At 54.8% G+C, this 16,367-nt stretch overlaps 1 protein-coding gene across 2 annotated transcripts; it reads left to right on the top strand.

Moving 5' to 3' along the window:
• Positions 1-5,723: 5,723 nt before the first annotated feature.
• Positions 5,724-15,479, top strand: LOC128848805 (C-factor-like). 2 transcript variants are annotated; one of them, XM_054048975.1, is made up of 6 exons: positions 5,731-5,994; positions 7,367-7,418; positions 8,120-8,307; positions 13,211-13,369; positions 14,096-14,215; positions 15,262-15,479. In XM_054048975.1, exons 1-6 carry the CDS (start codon positions 5,848-5,850, stop codon positions 15,373-15,375), a joined length of 780 nt encoding a protein of 259 aa, XP_053904950.1. In that variant the 5' UTR covers positions 5,731-5,847; the 3' UTR covers positions 15,376-15,479. The 2 variants fall into 2 exon arrangements, with proteins under 2 accessions (XP_053904951.1, XP_053904950.1); XM_054048976.1 differs by lacking the exon at positions 14,096-14,215 and having other exon boundaries at positions 5,724-5,994.
• The last annotated feature ends 888 nt before the right edge of the window (positions 15,480-16,367 follow it).

Raw genomic sequence — 16,367 nt, forward strand, 5'->3', positions numbered from 1 at the left:
ATTAATAACAACCTCCAACTCCTCTTTAAAGCGGAGAGGGTCATCCCAAATTTTTGGGAATTTGAGGCCCAGAGTACACATATCTGTTGGGCTCCAAGGGGCATGAACCTCCGTTACCCCACCATCCATCACAGTGAGCTGTCTCAAGGGATAATTTTTCACCTCATGGGAGGTCCTGATTTTCCCATCTGGACTGGTTTTGAGCTTCCGAACAAGCTCCCTTCGAGCCTTACTTACATCTCCTAAGCTATCCTCCTCCATTTCTCTAAATTTACTAGGGCGAGCTTCCTCCCTCCTCCCTTTTGATTTGTCACGGCGGGCCACTTGCAGCCTAGTACAGTAGGCTGGGACAGGAGATATGCGCAGCATCTCAGCCAACTGGTCTGCTTGGTCGAAGATGCGCTGCATACATTTCTCCAATTCCCCCTTTTTGATTTAATTAAAAGTCCCTTCCTCCGGGAACTGCAAACTTGGATTATCCCTGGTATTCCAATTCCACTCCTTTAGAAATTTGCAGGTCAAGGGCCAATAGTTGACATACATATACGCGGCCAGAGTGCCCTTTTCCGGCACTGAGACCTGCTTGGATTGTGAGGTTCCCATGGTCAGATGGCTTTGCCCGAACAAACCCCCCTTTAACAGGTGCAGGTGAGCAGTCAAACAACCCCTCGCCTGGACCACCTACCGAGCCACAAAGGTAATCCAAACAAAACCCGCCACCCCCAAACAAGGGATGGCGTTCCCTTCCCCCCATCAGGGCCCCACATCAAGCCCGGCAGACTCGTAGTGTTCCTGTTGGTACTAGATGCAGCACCCCGACCGGGACCAACACAAAGGGCTCGATTCACCTCAATTCTATATACATATAGTGAAGGGGAGGATTAATTACACTGCTCTACAGCCAAAATGCTTCTGAAATAAATGTAGTCAAACTTTACTAATTCTGGGTCACTGAGAACAAAAATGATGCTTAAAATTGTTGATTGGCTCTAGTTTTCAAGTTATGCTATTGGGTCAGTATATACGACCCTTGACTTGGGAATAGCGGAGGATAAGTGAGTTATAAAGGGAAGGGATCTCAATTTAAACCAGAAATGACTAAAATACATCTTTGACTGGATCTATGAATAAATCTATGACTGGGTTTGGACAGTACTTGCTTTTTAGGCAAAACAATGAATGATGCAATCATTGCGTCATACATGATATGAATTGCATCATGTTATTCCTAGAAGTCATGGATGATGCAATCATAACAAAGCTTACATCACTCTGCTGAACAAATTGCCCTAGATCAGCTCTAGAAATCATACAGTGTCATGCTCTCTTATTTGTCAGTGTTTGATTTTGCGAAGGGACACATTTCTGGTTAGCCAAAGTGAGCAGAGATGCCTCGTACTTGTGTGAACAGTGCAGATAACTTCTGCTATGTTTGTGGTGAAGTGACTTTTGCATCACAAAAGCGCAGTATAACCACTATGGTTAAGAAAGCCTATCACCTTTATTTTGGCTGTAAAATTGGAGATCAGGACAAGAGGTGGGCCCCACACATATGCTGCAACACTTGTGCAACAAATCTTCACGAGTGGTTGAACAGGAAAAGGAAATCTATGCCTTTTGCAGTGCAATGATTTGGAGAGAGCCAACAGATCATACCAGCAATTGTTACTTCTTCATGGTGCCTCCAGTTGGGAAAGGTGTGTCAAAGAAGAAAAAGTGGACTGTGCATTAACCAAACATTCCATCAGCTATACGCCCAGTACCTCACGGAGAAGGACTGCCAGTTCCTGATGCACCAGAATCATTCTCACTTGAGTCAGAAGAGGAAGAGGATGAAACTTCTGGTCCTGAACCATCAATGTCACAGGACCCACATTTTCTCCCATCCTCCTCCTCCATCACTGCACATATTCAGGAATTGTTCCTGAGTAACCAAATCACACATTTCTTCCAAGCTTGTAATGCCTTTCCCCCGTAACCCACTCATCTACCAAATCTCTCATTTCATTTTACATAAGCCACATTACTCAATCCAGATCCCCTCTTAAGATTCCTGAATTTAACCCTGTTGGTTTCAGGTGTAACCTGAAACTGTTTCAAAACCAGTTCCTTAAATTTACCATAGTTTGAAGCATCATCAATAGGCATCTTATTGAATATGGCTGGAGCTCTGCCAGTCAATTTTGCTATCAATGTGGTCATCTTGTGATTTTCAGGGATCGCATGGAGGGTGCACAGTCTCTCAAAGGTGATGAAATATTTGGCAATATCACTGGATTCATCATACTGAGGACATAGTCGCTCCCATTTGTGGCTTTTTGGGGAAGTGGAGCTGAAGGGTTTTGTCTCTTCAACTCCATAACAGCCAGTTCGTGCTTCTGGGTCTCAATCTTGGCCTCCACAGCTCTCTTGTGGGCAGCTTCCTCCCTGGCTGTTTCTGCCTCCAGGGCCGGCTTTAGGCCGATTCAGCCGATTCGGCTGAATCGGGCCCCGCGCTAAGAGGGCCCCACGCCGCAGCTCTCCATCCCGCCCCCAGTTCACTTCCCCCTCATCCGCTCCCCTGAACGCTCCGCCCCCTGCTTCTCCCCCGCCCCTGCTTCCCGCGAATCAGAGGTTCGCGGGAAGTCTGAAAAGAAGCAGGGGCAGGCAGACAGGCTGGCAGCACCAGGTAAGCTGGGGTGGCGGGGGGCGCGAGAAGGGCTCCGGGGAGGCGTGGCGCGGCCCAGTCCAGCCCCGGCCAAGCAGCTCACTCTGGCCCCGGTTCTGGCCGAGTGCGCCAGCCCGGCCCCGGCCGAGCACCCCTGGCCTCAGCGATTCTGACCCGGCTCAGCTCCGGCCTGGCCCGGCCCCCGCGGCTCGGCTCCGGCTCGGCTCTGGCCCGGCCCCTGCAGCTTGGCTCCGGCCTGGCCCCTGAGGCCAGGCCTGGCTCCCCGGCCGAGCACCCCCGGCCTCAGCGGCTCTGACCTGGCTCGGCCCCGGCCCAGCCCCCGCGGCTCAGTCCTGGCCCGGCCCAGCGGCTTGGCTCGGCTCAGCTCTGGCCCCCGCGGCTCAGCTCCGGGCCGGACCCAAGCCCCGCAACCTTGGCCGGAGCTCCAGACGGAATGCAGCCCGATTCCTGGGGGCGGGGCTTGCTGCAAGCCCCACCCCCAGGAATCAGGCCCCGCTCTTTCTAAAGCCGGCCCTGTCTGCCTCCATAGCTCTCTTGTGGGCACCCTCCTCTGCATTGATGGAATTAAGACAATTAGAAATTATTCTCTTTTGCTTCCAATCTAGCCAGCTCTAATTTATTAGCTGCTTCACTGGTAGTCATTTTCCTGCTTTCTTGTGCTGGGCCACACCCCCTCTGCAGTTCACTGAAACTGGGATGCACTCAGCTCAGGGGCTTCTTAGTTAACAGATACTTTCCCAGTGCTCAGTGTTCAGCCTTTCTGGACAATTTGCAACTTGTGTAGTTCTAGCTTCTTCTGATCTTCACTCTTACTTATTTTGCTTCCTTTTCTGTCCCTACTTGCCTTTATTTAATAAAGCAACTGCTATTATACAGAAAAAACAGTTAAACAAGACTAGAATACTGCAGTAAGCCCTGGCCTCCTTTCCAGGCAAGGCCAACTCCCCAAGCCTCCTTATCCAGGTGAGGCCAACTCCTCAACATTCACACCAATGGGGGGGGATTTATACGGGAGGTCCTCTCACACCTCCCTTTCGGCAAAGAGCACCAGCCCGTCCTTTAAAGGAACAGGGTAGGATACCCTATTGCCTCCGTTACGGCGGGCAATTTCCAGGGACTTCCCCTCTCTCCGAGCAAGGGGAGGGAGCCCACGGCTCCAGAAGGAAGATCGGGGGTAAGGTTTCGGTCGCAGGTCAGCCATACAAAGGGTTAGGAAAGGCACGGTCCCCGCACACCCCTCCTCTGGCAGAGAGCACCAGCCCGTCTTCAGGGAACGGGATGAGATACTCCACTGCCCAGGAGTATGTGGGCAGTTTCCCGGGGCCTCCCTGCTCTCCGAGCAAGGAGGGGCTTCTCAGCACTTCAAGGGAAACAGGGGTAGGGTCACCTCATGGCCCACAGTCACCCAGCACACCTAATTCGGGATATCTGTTACGACATCTCTCACCACGACCAGCCTATTGCTGATGGGAGCCCTGCCACCCCCCTCGGCCGCTACGGGATTCCCTGGATTTCCGGCCTACCCAGGGTAGGATCCAGGGATTCCTTGGATTTCCGCCCTACTCACGGTAGGATCCACTTTTCCTGGGGTCACCTAGCAGCCGGTCAATCGTTCTCCGGGGGGACCAATCCCCGAAGGCTGAGCCACACGAAGCTAACTAACACAAAACAAACAAAACCCAAAACAGACAAGTTACAGAACGGACACATACAAAACGAACAGGCGTCAGGCAAATGAGTCTAGCCTCAAAAGGTTCGAATCACAGCGCGCCCTTACCTGAACCCAGACCCTACAGGCAGCTCCCCACCGAAGCCCAAATAGAGACAAGGGTCTCTTACCTGGCGCCTGGGATCGGTGTGGAAGCGGTCCGTGGTCCTCCGGTCCAGTGGGCCGTTGAGTGATCCTGGACGAGCTCCCACACTGTCGTGGAAAAAGTTATCCATGCATTGATTTTAGTTCACAGACTCAAGCCTGAGGCCAGTTTATTGCAATACATACCAACGCGTTGGGGTAGCAGTCCGAAAACTACCACAACCTAGCACAGCACGCAGGCTGCCTTTATTCCGTCAAACTGCAAGCATAGTACAAATAATATGTCATTTATGCGAAAATAAGAGTAGGGGTCTGTCCCTTTTTCTCGGTAGCTCCATCATTATTTAAGAGAATTGGGTGCCTATTGGGTGGGGGGGGGGTTCTTGGTGGTTTCTGACATGGGTAGTACTTGGCACCAGTTGTAGTGTTGTTCTCGTCAGGGTACATACTGTTTTTTCCGGGGTTCTATGGTTAAGGGCATGGGGGTTTGTTACAGGACGCCCAAAGATGATATATGATTAGCTGGTTGGCAGATAGCTGGAACTATAGGGGAAGTTGACCTTTACTAGAAGCAATTTCTTCATATAGGCGGTTATTATGTTTTATAAACAAGCGGTTATCATGTTCTTACAGACAGGCAGTTATCATGTATTTCAGAAACAAGCAGTTATTCTGTTGCTAAGGCCTATTGCATTGCTTCCTTCCCCTCCCTCCTCTGGTCAACGCCCAGGACCGTATTTGGCAGGGAATTGTACAGCTTAATTTTGTTCAGGCCCTGGCCTGTACTGTTTTATGTAAAGGCCGTCTGTATAGTCAGCTTCTGTCCGAGGGCCTGAATTTGGGCCTTCGGTGTTACTTTGGTTGTCATAAAGAAGGCCACCTAGTTCTTTTTCCCCACAGGCTTCTGGGCTGGGAACTAGACATTGGCACTGGCAGGTCTCCAGTAACCTGTGTTATTTGTCATGGGTTGAACGATACCCTGGGGCCTCCTTTTCCCAGTGAAGCTTGGCACCCACAGGCGTCAACCCTGAAGCTCCCATTGGTCATGGTTCCCGGCCAATGGGAGCTGTGGAGTTGGCACTTGGGTGGGGGCAGTTCATGGAGTCTCCCTGGCTGCCCAGGTGCCTAGGGGTCACAGGAACCTGGTAACCCTGATATTCTATGATTCCATGATGCATAGCAAATATACAAATAAGGTCTGGCTCATTCCACCTTTATCTCATCTCACCATTAGATGGCAGCACAAAGCTCATTCCCTCGAGCTACCTTTATATAACCTCAGGTGCAGGGGACGTGCGGGCTAGAACTAGCCCAGCTCTCACTGAGTAGAGGCACTGCCAGCTGGGGCAGAGGCAGGCGAGGGACCATGGCTGGCTTTAATGTCCGCAGCGTTCTGGTGACTGGGGCCAATCGGGGAATCGGCCTGGAGCTCGTCAAGCAGTTTCTGGAGAAATCAAACCCACCGGAGTGGGTCTTTGCGACCTGCCGGGACCCGGAGGGAGAGCGAGCGCAGGTGAGAACAGGGTGAGGTGAGATGGAGTTAGCTGTGCATGGTGGTGGGGAGGGAGGGGAATCTGAAGACGCCTTCGGCTCCGAGAGCAACGTGCCGGAGGAGGAGGGGATTGCAGACACAGCTCCAGCCTGAGGGTTGTAGCTACACCCGAGCTAGCTTTACCAGAGGTAGCTCGAGTACCAGAGCAGTGAGGATGCGGTAGCACAGGCTGGCCCTTGAGTAATTCCCCAGGGGTTCTGGGCCGGCTTGTACAGCGTATACCTGGTGTGATTGTGGTGTAAACATACCCAGTACTGCCGGCCTCAAGAGAGACAAAATCATGCGTCCGACCCCCAAAATCATGAACCTTTTTACAAAATCAGTTTTTTAGTCTGTCTTGTGACTTTGTAACTCCCTCTATTCCTCTGTCAACGTGCGCGTGGATCATTTCGGGTGGAAAAGTCTATCTTTAATGTGCACAAAATGCACGGCACTCCCTTACTGCTCCGATGGCAACTCCACTCCCCTTCTTCACACAGGGGAACGGCCATCCATTTCCTATGGCTGTGCTGAACCAGCAGCAACGCTTCTCTGCTCAGGCCTCCCCGGCACCACTTCCCTGACTTCCCCCTCCCTTGTCTGCCCCTGCCCCAGACCCTCTGTCTGCTCTAGGGCCATGCTTACATAGAGGCAGGGCTGCTCTATGTCCTCAGCCCCAAGGCTCTTGCACTGAGCTCTGCCCACAGGCCCACCCTGGAAAACTGCAGAATCAGCGTTGCTTCTTGTGTCATTGCCAAAATCCTCCCTCACAACCAGTTCATGAGAGCTGGCAACACTGCCACACTGCCTTCCCCTGGCTCCTGAGTGAGGACTCCCCTTCCCCACAACTGCCCCACGGTAGGGGAGCTGCCCCCCAACCCCATCCCTGTCTCTGCACCACTCCGCCTCACTCCTGCCCCCCATTCCCATATCATTCCTAAACCTGCTTCCTGCCCCCAGTGCCCTGCTCCTCTCCAGTGTCCTCATTCACAATGTCCCGGCTGCTCCTCGCAGTCCCTGTGCCCTGACCAGCCCCCGGCGTCACAGACTCCCAGAGTCCATGGAGGGAGAGGGCAGGGAGCACAGGTGCGTTACTGACAGGGAAATGGTTTGTGTCCCTGCCTCGATCGCACTGAGTTAGATGATGGTGTTTTCGATGCTCAGGAGACAGACAGACGCCTCCTACAGACCCAGAAAGCCAGAGCTGGGTGCTGCATGTGGGGGCTTTGCAGAGTCAAAGCAATAAGCTATTGATTCAGCCCCAGGTAGCAGCAGGGAGCTGGACTCTGCCCAGCCTGGCCATCGCCCAGGGGTGGCGGCTCTGTCAATAATCATCAACTTTATTGTTTTCCAGCAATTGAAGAACTTGGTGTCCAGGCATCCAAACCTGGTGATCATTGCACTAGGTGGGTGCCCTGCCCTGGTCCCAGAGTTGAGGTTCCCTTGCTCAGGTCATGTTGTTCCCCATTCCCTGTCCCCCTCCATATCCCTGTTCCCTGCCCTCCAGAGCTCAGTGGGGAGAACAGGACCAGAGTCAATAATCACTCGGAGCCCATTGACTCCTTACCCAGCCCCAGAGAAGCTGGGTGTGAGTGGGGAGCCCTGCAGCGGTCAGATAGCCCTGGGTGGGCTGGAAAAGCCCCAGGGCCACCATGTGCCAGGCCCCTCGTGTGACAGTCACTCCTGGGCAGCTCTGTCATGCATTCCCACCTCCGGGACGGAGCCTCATGCATCCAGCTGATCAGTTCTCTCACCTAGAATGAATTCAAAAATAGTTTTAGATTATTCCAGTTCTTTGTCCAATTTAGATCAACTACGCACATCTGAAGTATTCACTAATCACAATACATTTAGGTTTTTTTAAACCTACTAAGATTGTCCAAATAACTCATAATTATTTTTTATTATCATTATCCTTTCCTATTGTTGCCCCAGTACAACTCCACTTCTCTGGACCCAGCAGCAACTTTCCCCCCCAACTTCCATCCCCTCTCCTACCTCTCACTCCCACTGGAAGAAGCCCCCCGGCGCCTGGGTGAGGGGTGTGCTATGGGGTGACATGAGGGAGGACGAATCATGCTCCTGAACCCCGGCTCTGTCTCTTTAGAAGCTACAGACCCAGCCAGCATCAAGGCGGCAGCAGCCAGAGTCGAGGAGCATCTGAAAGACTCGGGGCTGAATCTGTTGATAAACAACGCTGGGATAGCGAGGCTGAACACACTAGAGTCTGAGACACCAGAGGACATGTCCCTGGTGTATGCAACCAACGTGACGGGGCCCCTGCTGGTGAGCCAGGTAAGGGCCCTGACAGAGGGCAGGTCGCTGGCTGCACTGGGGTTTGAGACAATTCCCTTCCCTTTGGCTCTGGTTACGGGATCAATGAGCCAATCCGGGCAGGACCCTCAGGTGGGGGAAGTTCCCATCCCACCTGAGAAATGGACCTGTAGGCCCAGATCAACAAGTAGCCTAGGTGTTGTGACACTCCCGAGAGAGCCAGGGGAAGAGTGATGCGATGCACAGACCCAGGTACGTTATAAGAACGGCCACACTGGGGCCCCTAGGAGCCTGTCTCACTTAGGGGCGCAGGGAACTTTTCCAGCAGAAATTCAGGCTCCCACAGGACGAGGTGGTGATAGTTTCCAGTGTATCCTTTCTACGTGACAAATAGTCCCCAGTGGAATCATTAGCAAGTGTGATGGAAAGGGGGTTGTCGGGGGCAGGAGTCCTTCCTGTGCCAATTGCATTTATTGCTGGTTAGCTTCAGTCTCATGTTCCCTGGTGTCTCTGGACCCTTCTCCATCTTCCTCTCCCTTCCCAGCAGCAGCCTAGCCTTCCTGAGGTGCGATTCACAGGACAGGCTAACTTTGCTGTGAAGTGAGTGCAGTGTGTGCTGAGCTGCAGCTCTGCGAGGGCACCAGCTGCTTTCTCTATCGCTCCCCAGCAGTGGCGGCTGCCTGGGCCCGGGGATGGCCCGGCCGAGCCGAGAACCTGTCTCAGCTGCAAGGGCAGCTCTCGGGACTCACTCTGAATCTCTGCTCCCGGACCCTTGGGAGCTCGTCCTCGGTTTCTTGGCTGAGAGGCAGGGGAAGAAAGGGATCTGTGTCAGGAGCACAGGGCAGTGTGAGGCGGGGACGCCCGGGCTGTCAGGCTGATGGGGCTGTTAGAGCCATTGCAGCAGGCAGGGTTTGTGTACCCGGAATGGCAGCTGGTCTAGCTGACCCTTGGCTGGAATGGGGTGAGAGGAGACTCGGCAATGGCTCTCCCCCGGCACTGACTCTCCTTGGCTGTCATAAGGGGTGTAGAGGTATGAGAGTGGGGGCGTGCGTCACATTTGGGTCCATGGGGCAGAATGGCCAAGCCTGGCTGCTCTGAGGTCTTTGTGCTCCATTCCCTTCCCTTCCAAATCAAACCATTTCACACAAGTTCAGCATCTCACTTATGACCTTTTCCCCAGCCCAGGGTCTGCTGCAGGGACCTGGCTACCCCTACAGGATTCCTGTCCACAACTCATGTGCCTGGGCCTCCAGCCGACCCTCTCTGCTCTCTTCTCCTTCCCAGCCTGCTCCCAGCAACACTGCACTCCCAACCCTAGCCTGAGTCACACATGAACCAGGCGCTCTCACGCTAACTAAGTATTGCTGGATCCAGTGAGGACCAAAGAATCATAGAATATCAGGGTTGGAAGAGATCTCAGGAGCTCATCTAGTCCCACCCCCTGCTCAAAGCAGGACCAATCCCCAACTAAATCATCCCAGCCAGGGCTTTGTCAATCCGGGTCTTAAAAACATCTAAGGATGGAGATTCCACCACCTCCCTAGGTAACCCATTCCAGTACTTCACCACCCTCCCAGTGAAATACTGTAGTTTTTCCCAATATCCAACCTAATCCTCCCCCACTGCAACTTGAGACCATTACTCCTTCTTCTGTCATCTGCTACCACTGAGAACAGCCGAGCTCCATCCTCTTTGGAAGCCCCCTTCAGGTAGTTGAAGGCTGCTATCAAATCCACCTTCACTCTTCTCTTCTGCAGACTAAGTATCAGAGGGGTAGCCGTTTTAGTCTGAAACTGTAAAAAGCAACTGAGGGTCCTGTGGCACCTTTAAGACTAACAGAAGTATTGGGAGCATAAGCTTCGTCGGTAAGAACCTCACTTCTTCAGATGCAAGTAATGGAAATTTCCAGAGGCAGGTATAAATCATTATGGAGATAACGAGGTTAGTTCAATCAGGGAGGGTGAGGTGCTCTGCTAGCAGTTGAGGTGTGAACACCAAGGGAGGAGAAACTGCTTCTGTAGTTGGATAGCCATTCACAGTCTTTGTTTAATCCTGATCTGATGGTGTCAAATTTGCAAATGAACTGGAGTTCAGCAGTTTCTCTTTGGAGTCTGGTCCTGAAGTTTTTTTTGCTGTAAGACGAAAACAAACAGCAAAAAAACTTCAGGACCAGACTCCAAAGAGAAACTGCTGAACTCCAGTTCATTTGCAAATTTGACACCATCAGATCAGGATTAAACAAAGACTGTGAATGGCTATCCAACTACAGAAGCAGTTTCTCCTCCCTTGATGTTCACACCTCAACTGCTAGCAGAGCACCTCACCCTCCCTGATTGAACTAACCTCGTTATCTCCATACTGATTTATACCTGCCTCTGGAAATTTCCATTACTTGCATCTGAAGAAGTGAGGTTCTTACCCAAGAAAGCTTATGCTCCCAATACTTCTGTTAGTCTTAAAGGTGCCACAGGACCCTCTGTTGCTTTCTGCAGACTAAATAACCCCAGTTCACTCAGCCTCTCCTCGTAAGTCATGTGCCCCAGCCGTCCCATCATCCAGATCATTGATGAAGATATTGAACAAAACCGGCCCCTGGGGCACTTCGCTTGATACCAGCTGCCAACTAGGCATCGAGCCAATGATCACTACCTGTTGAGCCCGATGCTCTAGCCAGCTTTCTATCCACCTTATAGTCCATTCATCCAATGCATACATCCCCTCTGGCTTCTGGGCTGGGAACTAGACATTGGCACTGGCAGGTCTCCAGTAACCTGTGTTATTTGTCATGGTTTGAATGATACCCTGGGGACTCCTTTTCCCAGTGAAGCTTGGCGCCCACAGGCGTCAACCCCGCAGTTCCGTTTGGTCATGGTCATGGTTCCCGGCCAATGGGAGCTGCAGAGTTGCACTTGGGCGGGGACAGTTCATGGAGTCTCCCTGGCTGCCCAGGTGCCTAGGGGTAGGGTTACCATTCGTCCGGATTTACCCGGACATGTCCTCCTTTTTGTGCTAAAAATAGCGTCCGGGGGGAATTTGTAAAGCACTCAAAATGTCCGGGATTTCCCCCCTCCCCCCCCCCCCCCCGGAAGAGCAGAGCGAGCGGCTGGGAGGGCTGCAGGAAAGTCCTGGGCTGGACTACGGAGCAGCTGTAGAGGAGCCGGATCCGCCCTGCATTCTCAGCAAGTGTATCAGCACAAAGTGCAGCCCTCCCCTTTTGCAACTGGGAGCGGTTTCTGCCATGCAGCGTAGCAAAACGGGAGCGAGAGCACTTTGTGCTGATACAAGGGCAGCTCTCCCCTGCAGCCTGGTCCGGCAGCACTGTGCAGGGCCAGGGACTGGGTTTTTGTGCTGGGGAGCACAGCCACGTGTCCGGCTGGCACAGAGCCCAACACCCTGTTCTGAGCAGCAGGGTAAGGGGGCCAGGGGGCAGGAGAAGGGGCAGGGAGGTTCTGGAGGGAGCAGTCAAGAAACGGGGGGGGGCTTTTTGGGGGGAGTGGAGAAAGTTTTGGGCAGTCTGGGTACAGGTAGGGGGTGGGGTTCTGGAGGGCAGTTAGGAGCAGGGGTCCCAGGAGGGGGCAGTCAGGGGACAAGGAGCGGAGGGGCGGGGGGCTGGGAGTTCTGGGGGGGAGCTGTCAGGGGGCAGGAGTGGGGAGAGGGATCGGAGCAGTCAGGGGACAGGGAGCAGAGGGGTTTAGATGGGTTGGGAGTTCTGGGGGGGGGCTGTCAGGGGGCAGGAGTCGGAGAGGGATCGGAGCAGTCAGGGGACAGGGAGCAGAGGGGTTTAGATGGGTTGGGAGTTCTGGGGGGGGGCTGTCAGGGGGCAGGAGTGCGGAGAGGGATCGGAGCAGTCAGGGGACAGGGAGCAGAGGGGTTTAGATGGGTTGGGAGTTCTGGGGGGGGCTGTCAAGGGGTGGGGAGTGGTTGGATGGGGCGTGGGAGTCCCAGGGGTCTGTCTGGGGGTGGGGGTGTGGATAAGGGTTGGGGCAGTCAGGGGACAAGAGGCAGGGAGGCTTAGATAGGGAGTGGAGTCCTGGGGGGCAGTTAGGGGCAGGGGTCCCAGGAGGGGGCAGTCAGGGGACAAGGAACGGGGGGAGGGTTGGGAGTTCTGGGGGGGGCGGGAAGTGGGAGGGGCAGGGGCAGGGCTAGGGCGGGGCTAGGGCGGGGCTCCTCCCGTCCTCTTTTTTGCTTGCTGAAATATGGTAACCCTACCTAGGGGTTGCAGGAACCTGGTAGCCATTTCTGTCAGCTGTGTGGAAGCATGGCAAGTAGGGAGCCCTCCGAGCCCCCACTGTGCTGTCGACTGGACTTTTAATGGCCCAGTCGCCAGTGCTGACCGGAGCCACCAGGGTCCCTTTTCAACCGGACGTTCCAGTCACCCGGTCTTCATCCCAGTTTCAGCTGGGCACAGCCCTATCTCCCTGAGGGACTGTCTTTCTGCTTCCCAGCACCTCCTTGCATCCCAACAGCTCTTGTTCTTCTCCCGTCCCCTCCAGCAGCCCCATTCCAGGCACTCGCAGATGGGGATACATACCTCGAACTCCTGGGCGTTGGTGATGGGGCGACAGACCGTGGGGTCGCTGCAGGAGCACACGCCACAGGAGGAGTGTGAGGAGCAAGGACAGAGGCCTATGGCAGTTCTCGCCTCTCCCTGCTACAGGCAGGTGGAGGGTCCATGGCTCCCCGGTCCACTCTTACCCGGCCAGGCTCCAGCTTCCAGCCTGGTCCGGGGGCCGGACCTGAGGGAGAAGAGGAAGAGCAGGGGACTGGGCCCATGGCAAAAAGTGAATGAGCCAGACCCGTCCACTTTCAAAAGTGGGAGGGCCACGGCCCCTTGGCCCTCTCTGTTCCGGTGCCACTGCCTCACAACCCGGGTTCCTTTCTCCTAAGCTGACCCTGGGGGTGCTCTTTTCTCCCCGTTGTCCAGGCGTTCCTGCCCTTGCTGAAGAAGGCTGCCCAGGGAAGCAACCAGAAAGGGCTGAGCTGTAGCAAGGCAGCCATTGTCAACATGTCCAGCGAGGCTGGCTCCATCCAGAATGTCTTTATCTGGCATGTGGGCCAAGCTATCTCCTATCGCTGCAGCAAGGTACAGGACGTGCTCAGTGTCACTCAGTGCTTTCCCCGTGTTCCCCACCCTCCTGCCCAGCCGTTCTAGCTTCCACCGCTGTGTCGGGTGGGACCAGCTGTTGTTCAGCTGCCGGGAATTCAGATCAGCTCCCGCAGTTCCCCTTCAGAGAGGAACCTTCCACCATGTGTGTATCCCACCAGGGAAATCCTCGTACTGGGAGGCGCATGGGGCTCCTCAGCACTAGACTAGCCAGTCTCAGCACAGACAGGAGAGGGCCACTATAGAGCTATTAATTATAGCCCTTCCTAGAGGCGAATATACCCAGTTGAGAGACTGTCACTAGGTTTAAATCGAGGGGACCAGATCCTCTGTTGTCCCCGGTGAAACCTGGAGGGGGGGGTAGAATCGATGCCACATTTACACTTCCCTCTGCCCCCCACATCATGCGTAACCTAGAGCAGCCTCAGCACTGCTCTAACTTGTACTCAGCTGTCACAGCCCCCCTGAAGCCACACAGTAGCTGTGGCTCATTGAAGTACAGCTACATCCCCTTCCTCATGGCCATGCCCCCGAGAGCACCTTGTTGTCCCCATCGAGCATCAGAGACTGCAGCTCACACCAGGGTCCTCACCCCCTTGTCTGTCTCTCCCTTCCCTGCCCTCAGGATCTGGGATCATTTCCTGTAGGGCTCATTCCCCTTCCCCATGTGCTGCAGTCTCTGCTCATGGTGTGTCTCGCCCACAGGCTGCTCTGAACATGCTCACCAAGTGCCAATCCTTGGGGTATGGAGGAGACGGGATCCTGAGCATCGCTGTCCATCCTGGCTGGGTGCAGACTGACATGGGGAACTCACTCTCCCCCGAGGTAGGTGCCTCTCTGGGAGAGGCCAGTCATAGCCTCATGTCATGGGCAGATGTTCATCGTAGGGGGAATGGTTACGCCGTAACCTGTCACCCCCTCCACTTCCGACCTGTATGGAGGAAAACTGTCATAATGAGCCTGTCATCGGCTCCCACCTCCTGGGGATTCAGCGCTGTGTTCTGGGCATTGATCCCCCTGCTGCCACTTCCTTGGTTCCTCCAGCTCCTGGCATCGCAAAGCAAATGTCAGCAGAGCTGCTGCCATGGGGAGCTGGGGGAGGTGGGAGCTGGTCATCATGGGCACCAGCATCAGGTGACAGTGACCTGGGTTGGCCCCTCATGGTTTTGGCTGTCCCCAAGGAGATCCTGGCCTCACCCATGGGCACTTAGCGGCCTGGACCAGCACCTGGCCAGATCTGATAGTTTCAAACAAATCTGAAGCCCAACTAGACCCAAACCAATCCAAGAACGTCAAGTTGTTTTGAAACCCGATCCGATCTGAACCTGACACTGCCCCTGAACCTGTGTCTATGCCACTGCTGCCACCTTGTCCTTGGGGCTCGGCCTGGTGGGGGCTTCCCCTTCAAACACCCCGTGCCAGCCACCCATCTCCAGCTGCCTCACGCCCGTGGGGTCAGCATGGCAGTGGCTGTATGCCCTGCTCATGCCAGCCACCACCGCCTCGCTGTGCAATGTGTGCTGCCGGGGGGACGGGCTGCCAGTAATCAGCACACTCGCTCCACAGCATGCACAGCGCGGTGAGGTGGTGGTGGCCAGCAGGAGCACAGAAATGCAGCCACCACCTCAGCAATCCCATGGCAGGAGAAGGTAACGAGAGACCACCAGACCCCAGCCAGAGTGTGTCAGGTTGTTTTCAGACCCCACCTGACCGAAATCCGACACCCTTCAGGTTCCAGTTTCGTTGCAAGTCTCTAGATCCCTTCCCCTGGGCCACCCCGGAGCCAATCCTGGTCTTTCCCATGGGCCCCTGGTGTCCTTGGCCGCCCCCAGGGCAAGTTCCTCCCCCTCACTCTCCTTTGCCCCATGCAGGCCCCGCTGACGGTGGATGCAAGTGTCCGAGGGATCCTGAATGTGCTCCCGACGCTCTCCGAGAAGGATAATGGGGCCTTTGTGAGCTGGGAAGGGAAAGTTCTTCCCTGGTGAGATGCCTCCCGGCCACGCAACAGGAGCCCTGGGCCAGCCCATTCCAGTGACCGTGCCGTCAGTTGTGCCTGTGTCCTCAGTAAACCCACTGTTCTAACGCAGCAGCCCTGCCTGAGCCCTGCCTGGCCTGACAACCACAGGCTACGCCACAGGTGGGGCTGCCTTGTGGGGGGCAGCTCCATGTGATGGTTTTCACTGGGGAGACCCTTACGGATTCCTCCCACCACAGCCAAAGCCCAGAGCTGGTCTGCGTGGGAGGAGCTGGGGGCGGGCTGGATGGAGAAGGGTGAGTGGGTCGCTGGCTGGGAGGGCGAGCTGGGGGTGGCTTTTGTGGCCACCAGGCATGGGGAAAAATACCAGGTCGTTCAGGTCCCCAGGGTACATCCTGCGGGAGGGTTCCTCTCAGGCCATCTGCAGCTGGGTTTCAAGAGTGTCTGGAGGGGACCCAGGAGTTGTTATGGGGTCTCCTTGTCCCACGTCCTGAACCTCTGATTAAGTCACAACCCCCCATCTGGGGAGAGCGTCTGCATGGGGATCCTGCTCCAGCTCCCCACCCAGCATCAGGGGACAGTGACTTGGGTTGGCCCCTCATGGTTTCAGCTGGACCCAGGGAGATCCTGGCCTCACCCATGGGCACCTAGCGGCCTGGACCAGCAGCTGACCAGATCTGATAGTTTCGGCCAAATTTTAAGCCCAACTAGACCCGCACCAGTCCAAGAACATCAAGTTGTTTTGAAACCAGATCCGATCTGAACCTGACACTGCCCCTGAACCTGTGTCTATGCCTCTGCTGCCACCTTGTTCTTGGGGCTCAGCCTGGTGGGGGCTTCCCCTTCAAACACCCCATCCCAGCCACCCATCTCCAGCTGTCTCACTCATAGACTCAGGCTCATAAACTTTAAGGTCAGAAGGAACCATTATGATCATCTAGTCTGACCCCTGCACAACGCAGGCCACAGAATCTCACCCATCCACTCCTATAACAAACCCCT

This window comes from Malaclemys terrapin, chromosome 14 (assembly GCF_027887155.1).
Source record: "Malaclemys terrapin pileata isolate rMalTer1 chromosome 14, rMalTer1.hap1, whole genome shotgun sequence".
Lineage (NCBI taxonomy): Eukaryota > Metazoa > Chordata > Testudines > Emydidae > Malaclemys > Malaclemys terrapin.

What these genes read in the sequence shown, in the direction of transcription:
- LOC128848805 (XM_054048975.1), top strand. Translation starts at nt 5,848, where the DNA reads ATGGCTGGCTTTAATGTCCGCAGCGTTCTGGTGACTGGGGCCAATCGG. An exon ending in GGCCCCTGCTGGTGAGCCAG is followed by an intron (nt 8,308 to 13,210) that starts GTAAGGGCCCTG and finishes CCCGTTGTCCAG; the next exon opens with GCGTTCCTGCCCTTGCTGAA. An exon ending in TCTCCTATCGCTGCAGCAAG is followed by an intron (nt 13,370 to 14,095) that starts GTACAGGACGTG and finishes TCTCGCCCACAG; the next exon opens with GCTGCTCTGAACATGCTCAC.